Raw genomic sequence first — 8,443 nt, forward strand, 5'->3', positions numbered from 1 at the left:
GTAAAATATCAAATAAATTGAGACTTTGAATGTTATCTCCTATTTTATTTCAACTAAGACATTAAGATTTAATAAACGAAATGCACAAATCAGAATATGATCATTGAAGATTTGCAAGAAATTTTACGAATATCAACAAAAACATTTCAAAAGTCGACATCTAACATTTGACACACAGAAAGCCATGATTAATCAAGCCATTCAAAAGCAGTTATTTAATAAATTATGGAAACATACTTGTTTCACTACTGTTAACACCTCCGACACTGTCAAACTTGCAAGATGACAGTAACTTACATTGATCACTAAAATACAAACAAAGCACCCAAAGATACAGATGGCCCACAAAAGCCTTGTGCTGTTGCAAAGCCATGTCTTACTTCTACGTACCATGCCACCACGACTACCCACAACTACTTACAATACTCTTGGATCTATGTCAGTAATGAACACTTAGGAGGACAGGCAGAGAGTAGAATTCAGAGGGGAAAAGGGCTTGAAATAGATAGTAGAAAGCATACACTGGCGCTTGCTAAAGACAGAAAAGCACATCAAACAGTTTGTTAGCATTGTGTAAAACATTGGTGCCCCTTAGTTTGAACATCTGCAACTTAGGACGACATGCTTTTAACAACTGAAGCATTTTTGAAGCGGTGTTTGTTTGAAACCTTATTTACATTTCAAGGAAAGCAGTGAAGATAACGCAAAGCCAGGAAAGAGAAACTTAAACGAAAGTTCATGAGCTGTGCAATGTCCCCATAACCCAGCAATAATCAACTAAGACTGCGGTGACGGTCGGGTCAGTGGGACATGCAACAATTACTAGTCGAGTTTCCACAAGTGACATTTCAGTGCATTATTTTAAGCACAGACTTTATTACTTTCACAGCTAACACCAGGACATAGACACTATATTTAGCTCATCATGCAAATCATGTTTGAAGGAAAAAATTCCCGAATACCCTTTGCATATGCAGTTAGCTGTCTGAGGAAATCCTGAATGTTGAAGGTGTCCAAACTACCGGGGTTCATGTTAGTGTTCTGGGAGGAAGGGTCTGCAAAGACTTTAATACCTTGTTGACTCAACGCTGACACAGAGGGCGGAAGTGTTGTTGAGATTGCAACAGGTGTTGCAAGAGGAACATTGCTCCCAGCACTTGTCAATACTTTCACCTGAAACCACATCACTCTATCAGAACATAACCCTTGATCTCAATGATTTGATTTGACTTCAATGACTTTTTACATGGGCAATTCCTTTAAAATTGAGTATTTTCTTTATGAAATGTGCCATTTCGAATGAAGCAGTATGAAAATATCCTTCAGGACAAATCTCTTTCTGCAAAAAAATTAAAATAAATTCCAAAGTCAATCGTGACAAGAATCGAAAGATCCCAACTTTCGTATATATTTAGCCTAGCAATAAATAATTTGATAAATTTAGAGAGTGAATAAATCACCTCATCATTGATTCGTTTTTCTTGCAAGTGTTCCTCTTCCTCATCACTGTCTAAAGCCCCAGCTTTTAAGAATGCAACAAGTTGAGGTGTTGGCCTTTTCTTCCAAGCTAAGTAATCCATCAAATTCCTTCCATGCTGAAGGAAAAATAGTTCTGTCAAATGTTCAACATAGTTTTCTTTTATTTCCATCATTTCTTTATACTTTGCATCAAGTATCATCTTCCTTTGCTGAGCTATTTCGGGGGTAGCTGGCGGTCGTTCCTCCAATTTTGCCTTTTTCTTTGGTGGCTGCCCTGTGCTCTGCACGTGTCTCGTCACAGTCGATGTAATATGGCTCAGAGGGTGGGACAAAATCTGCCGGGTGTCAAGCACTACCCGCCCTGTGACTGGAGTCCCTGGGTTACTGGAAGCAGCTCCCTGGCTGCTTCTTCTCTGCACAATTTGTGCAGCTTGGTTGACGTTCATACTGATTATGTTGTGAGGGAGGTTGGAGACAAGAGGGGCACCCCGTGTAGGGCTCTGACCATGGTGGTGGATGGTGCCACCGGATGCACTGACAGTGCTAACAGGAGTGAAAGACACAGAGCGCTGGACTTGCCGAGGATCGGAAGATTGGGTGGTGGTCACCACGGCAATGCCGGGTTGGGTTAGGGAGGCAGTCAGGTTCTGAGGCAAGCCCTGAGCAGGTACTGCTGAGAGACCAACAATACCTGAAAATACAGGTATGTTCACATGACCAATTGACAAAATAACATTATTTTCACAACACAAATCGACAATATTTTTCAACAGTACTACAGACATGTCAGGTCTTACAGATCAAGTGACCTATTATATCTGAAAATACACGAGAAGCAAATTTCAGAAATTCAGGACAAAATCACCCAAACTGCTCACAATTGAAGGGTCATTTGACCCCCACCTATTCACTCTGAAGCTATGCCTGAATATCTCACATATCCACTTTAACATTAGACTTAACTTGCATTTTCAATGAAACCACTCGTTATTCCCCAGGTTCTAAATTCAACCTTTGTTCAAAAGAAACACTATCTTAGAGTAATATTGTTGGTCAATATGGTTGACAATGACATTAAACTTACTGACAGAATGGGCGAGTGACAGCTGTCACTCGCCCATAAATATATAGTACTGTATGGAGGAAGTGTGAAAAAAGCATTAAGTTTTTATGCAAGAATAATAAGCACCAAAAAGCATTAGGGCAATAGCAGGCCACCACTGGATGAAATTGAGACGTTCCTTGAGACAATTTGCTTTATTGCAGTGGTTGAAATTATAAAGGTAAGCTGTCATTGGCATTGCCCTAATGTTGGAAGAGAAAGATGTTGGTGGACCCAAGGGTCAAATACAATAGCAGCAACACTCAAGGATTCCACTTTTTTTAAATCTTTTCTTGGGATAGTCTATCTCATGACATCACACTAAATGAACAATTTCTTCACATTTCTGCTCCAATTCTGTCTATGAAATTATAGGCTTTCTGATCAGTTCATTTTCTGGGACAATATCTGTCTTCCAAAATAAGGGTGTCCTGTTACAAAGGTGATAATCATGAAAATGTCTCAATGCCATTTGTCTCATCACAACATAGACTTCCATACTTTTAAATATACATTATCATTATCCTCCCAGTACAACACAGATGACAACTAGTGGCACATACTTTGTCCGCTGAGCTGCCTCTGCAGAACGTTGATCGTCCTTGCTTGGTAGGTGGGAGTGGCAGCAGAGACCAGGCTCTGTACAGGGCTTAGGAGTCTCTGTGCTGCCTGTGATACAGTGACAGTTTGAGGGTGTGCTCCGGTCGAGGGTGCAGCTTGAGCTGTCAAGGTGAAGGCCGCTGTGACAGGGCCTCGCACACTATGGACAAGGCCTAGAAAGGAGAAACAAACAGTGATCATGGTTTGGGAAGAAAAAAACAACAAAAAATTGCTATTTTGTTCCAATTGGGTTTTAAAACGTTACCAATTTTGAGGTATTTTTAAACATTGAACTTTAACATAGCATTAAATACAATAGTGTTAAACAAAGCATAAAGTCTTTTCCCCTATATTGATCCTGTTATCAGTGAAATACAACTCACCTCTATAAAGCCATAACATTAGTTTAAATGTATAATACCAATATGAGACTTTTTTTACTGATATTGCTGCCGAATATCAGCCTGCACACTATTCTAACATCTCTGAATTTTTTTTAATTACAACACGACAAAAACAGTTTCGTGAGTCATATGCTGAGTCCTAAAGACAGTTGGCCAATGACCAACCTAACAGCACAATATACATCTTTACCCACATTTATCCCTGCCTTCACTTATAAGTTTTCAGTCTCAGTATCCCCCACGATGTGTTCAAGCCCAGTTAGGACTGCATACTCACCGATAGTGGCAGGTGATGATTGGCCAGCCAGGGCCTGGAGCTGAGTAGCGAGAGCATACTGAGTTTGGGGCAAAGTCCCTGGTGAAACCCCCACATTTTGCTGGGCTGCTGGTGTAGCAGTTGTTGCTGCTGCTGCTGCTGCTTCTCCACCTCCACTTGCTGCATGTTGCTGTCTTAGGGCCTCATTTACATCACCTCTCTGCATGCTTTCCCTCTTCCTGAGAATAAAAACAAAACTAATACACTGGGATAGACATGGGAAATCGAGGGGATTTGTTTTATTCTTACATTTTGTTACTTTTTATATACATATCACTGGTCCGAAATGATCAGTAAACCAGCTGGATATTACAAGTGGTATCTAACTGATACAGGGGGTAATACGAGTCTTTGACATTAATTAAAAGGTCCCAGTTGTGAGTTTGTACAACTCTCACTTGGGAGACAAATTTAGCCACCAATGAAGAAGTATGCCCTCATATTCAGATGGCTGATAAATATCCCAAACAGAATAAATGCTACATTACAACTAAAGCAATAAATATAGGTCAGATATTTTGCTGAAGTGATCAAATCTTTTCACTCCAATAGAAAAGCACTGAACTTAAATTCTAGAAAATCGGTGTACACTTTCTGCATTCCAAAATAAACATTAATTCTTTATTGTTCAGTATATCAAATTTGGTTTTATTGTATGATTCACATTTTCTTTGTCTGAACCCCTTCTTAAATGTTTGGGCATCTTTGGAGTTTAAAATTGGATAGAAAGGCTTGTCAATAATGAAAATAAGTATTGATACAGCGTTAGAAATTGGCACTAGTCCTATCGTCCTTGCCAAACTGCCCAATGGTAAAGGTATCATAAGGACTAGTAGAAATTTGCCCTTTTTTAAGGGTTTTGCTATATGTTATCATTATAAGGACTAGTGGCCAAAAACTGTTAGTTTCTAACCCTGTGATAGATAAAAGGGCAAATTCCACGACTTTTCTGCAAAAAGTTAATTTTTTCTGAAATCTTTTTTTTGCGATCTAGACTGATTGGTGCATTTTCAGCCACTTGTAAAAGGAGGCTGATTCAAAGACTGCACTTTAAATACATGTCAAAATGACTTTCAACAAGCCACAAAAATTTGAATTCATAGAAGTTGCTGAGCCATGAAGCATGACATCAACACATTACATCTTACCGGATATTTTCTACATCTTATTTTTCTAACCAAAGCATCAATAGATAGAAGAGAAATTTACGGATGTCAACTTCTTTATTTTGTTCAAGGAAACTTAGTTACAGAGTTTGGGCTGGTTGATCTAAATGGGGAAAATAAAAAATAAAATAAGTCTTTGAAAGGCATTTAAAAGTGATACACATATGGATGTCAACTTCTTTATTATGAGTAAATAGCTGGGGACAAAGGATCCCATTAAGTTATGACATTATATCCGAGAACTTGCAAGGAACTTTGTTTGCCACAAACAGGTGTATGACATTACATTGTCAATAAAGGAAAAATGTTGAGACTGTAACAAAGCATATGAGCAGGGGGAAAGTATTACTAGATAGTTTTGAAAAAGGGTTAAAAGGGCTCCAAAGAAGGGTAGTATATAGTATGTACAGATGTTAAATTTCCCAAACTAGTAAAACGATTCAGGATGAAAGTAAAGGTTCAAATAACATCTCCAGAACTTGCCTTAATGGAATTGGGGTTTAAATACACTAAGCGGTAAGCTTGTGATGATCAGGCAAAGTATTCCATACTCACTACGCGATCAATCTATTCCCATACAGCCCAAGAATTTAGAAACTTAGGTTTTCAATTATTGTATCTTGATCAAATGTGGGTACACATAAATCACGCCACAGATTGTACTCGGTTATCATTTGAGGGCCAACACTCGCACTCCTCCATACTGCCATAGGGTAGTGTGTCATCTTCCTAAATGCTGGCACCTGTGCTAAAGGTGCCATAGACGGTTGTGAACTAGTCTTCGAGGCCAAGAAATGAGAGGGTGATTACCACATAGAAATGAAAGGAAAGATATTTCTTCAATGATTTGAACAGGACCCTCCATGGGCGTTGAAGATCTTGGTAAACAAACAGGAGATCGGGTTTTCAGACACGCTGACTTCATTGATACATGACATTGTATCCCAATGCTTGATATCAATCACTGGATTGTCTGGTCTGATTGACAGACCGCTGGCATATAGCTGGAATATTGCTGAGTGCGGCGTTAAACAACAAACTTCAGGCAAGGTGCTCTGATAAAGGTTGTTGTATGTATGCACTTCACCACATGGAAGGTAATGTAAAACAAAACAACATGACCTTCAATGGCTGTACAGTGATGGATAATGAATTACCATAACATCTGCTAACCCAGAACTATAACCCCAACTACAAGCAGTTGGAAAGCTGAAATACCTTACAACCCACAATGTTCAATTCAAACTGTCTTAGACAAAGCTGCAACTAATGGAGAAAATCAGAGTAAATAAAAATACAGTAAAAGACCGAAAACCTTGCCACACTTCATGGTCACATTGTTGTACACACTCCTGTCCAACATCGAGTTAAACCCAATTGAGCTGATATGGAGTAACTGCAGGGTTTTGTCGTACATACACATCATTTGTGCAGATAACAGCATTAGCACTATATAAAATGCAGAAGTCCATGTGATGCAAATAGAGATGAAACACTGTTGTTCCCTTATTGGACAGTTTCGACTTGAGTTCCAAGGAACCTGAATAAAGTCCTTTGACACACACCCTGTCCTGCTACCCGTCACATGTGCATGCAGGTGGACAAGAGAGAGAGAATGGGTCGTCTATTTCCACTTTTATCACAAAATTGTGTGTTTTGTTAGCACCTCCCAAAAATATCAACCCCACTGTACCATGAGTCAGCTTGGGCCAAATGACAAACTGATATTTTCCAGTATTAACTCATTAACTGAATGAGGCTCAAAATATCAAGCGAGGGACACCAAAAATGGGCTTCACACTTTGTACACATGGGGAATCAAACGTGGGTTTGGGCGTGACAAGTGAAATCTTCAACCACTAGGTTGCGTCACCAGCCTTGGTATACAGTGACGCGAGTGTCCTTGTAATAATGCTAATGTTACAACATTTGGGGGTACCTAGATGCAAAAAATAATCAAAACCCCGATGAATTTCTTAACTGAGTTTGCTTTAAACTAATCAGAAAGATTAGCATGTTGAGACAAAATTCTACTGGAAATGCCTTGTTGAGGCAGGTTTTGTAGTGTAAGTAGACCCACAATGATTTAACCAAAGCTACTTTTATATTATGAGAGAAACAACCCTCGGGGCAAAATATGTGTAGCCTACGACTAAAGCTACCAGTCTGAAGATATAGCCAAGTCAACTTTGCTGTGGACAACAATTAATGTCTCAACCTAGAAATTGAATTGTTTTGAACAAGTTCAATGAATATGAATATGTGATTGGTGAATATGAGAATCAATATTATACTTTTGTAACAGAATGCTAAAATCCTCATTTTAACTGCCAATGGTTGAAAAGTAATCAATTTGGATTAACTTTTCAAGATCATGAAATTGCCCTGCCATAAAACTTTAAGATTCATTATGTTGGAAATTATCCATGGGATGTGCAGTCGGATCAATTCATCAGTTCAGGTGAACGGAACACCTATGCAATCAATAAGATATGTTTCTCTGAGCTACAAAATCATGTAAAACCTAGAAAATGCCACTAGGCCTAAAACAAAGATGCATCTTCACTCAAGATTGTATGGCCCAGTTTTACATGACACCATGAACAGGCACCATTACATCTTTTGTTAGTGTTAACTTTGTGCAAATATATTGCTTGAGTGTTTAGGCATTTTAGTTTTGGAGGAATATTCATAAAGTTATTGTTCAAAACAATTTCATTCACCATTTTGTGTGTGTTATTGGGCTACATTTGTCTAAAGCTGCATCCAAGAATATCCGTGGGAAATTAAGTCTAGGCCTACCTACATGTTCTGGAAATAAAATGTATTGGTTGAGTTAACGCACTGATTTCTTCAAACTGTTGCGCAAATAATTCTTTGCATATATTGATGTTAGGGCCTAGATGTTTAGATACACTTACACAATAATGCGATTTTTGCAAAATATAGATGTTGTCAGTGTAAAAAAATTAAAGCACCAAAATCGTCTATTACTGTGTATTTTTTCTTGATACTAACAGTTAAATTCTTCACTAATTCAGATAACACATGGTAAGTACCATGGCGGGAAGCGGCATGCTTATGCACTGCGGCATTATGATGAGCGGGCGCCATTTTGATTGTGAAATCGCTGTGCTTACCTGACGGAAATTTAGAGGTTTATGGAGGTTTTACCATCCATCCTTGGCCATTAACCCCAATTCCAACCTTCTGGGCAACTTAGCTCAACATTTTCGCAGAATGCATTTGTTCTATATAAATTCTGCACGAGTCCTTTGTGAAAATCGCTGAAACACGCACCACCGTCCTAATCAACTATGGAGGCTGTTAATTTCGTTCTGCACATGCGCGGAAATGTATAACGCTTCGTTTTCCC

At 38.8% G+C, this 8,443-nt stretch overlaps 1 protein-coding gene across 8 annotated transcripts in view; it reads right to left on the minus strand.

Annotated features, from left to right (window-relative positions):
- LOC124132042 (helicase domino-like) overlaps nucleotides 1–8,393 on the minus strand; it is an 88,284-nt gene extending 79,891 nt beyond the window's left edge. For 5 of the 8 annotated variants that reach the window (XM_046495629.2, XM_046495628.2, XM_046495627.2 and 2 more), the window contains exons 1-5: nucleotides 8,208–8,393; nucleotides 3,863–4,080; nucleotides 3,145–3,354; nucleotides 1,461–2,170; nucleotides 963–1,173 (exon numbers count right to left, since the gene is read on the minus strand). In XM_046495629.2, coding sequence (XP_046351585.2) covers nucleotides 963–1,173; nucleotides 1,461–2,170; nucleotides 3,145–3,354; nucleotides 3,863–4,067 — 1,336 coding nt within the window. In that variant the 5' untranslated portion in view covers nucleotides 4,068–4,080; nucleotides 8,208–8,393. The remainder of the gene's footprint in view (nucleotides 1–962; nucleotides 1,174–1,460; nucleotides 2,171–3,144; nucleotides 3,355–3,862; nucleotides 4,081–8,207) is intronic. The other 3 variants (XM_046495631.2, XM_046495630.2, XM_046495632.2) reach the window with 2 other exon arrangements.
- Between the last annotated feature and the right edge of the window lie 50 nt (nucleotides 8,394–8,443).

Source organism: Haliotis rufescens, unplaced genomic scaffold, assembly GCF_023055435.1.
Source record: "Haliotis rufescens isolate VD_foot unplaced genomic scaffold, xgHalRufe1.0.p SCAF_15, whole genome shotgun sequence".
In the NCBI taxonomy this organism is placed as follows: Eukaryota; Metazoa; Mollusca; class Gastropoda; order Lepetellida; family Haliotidae; genus Haliotis; species Haliotis rufescens.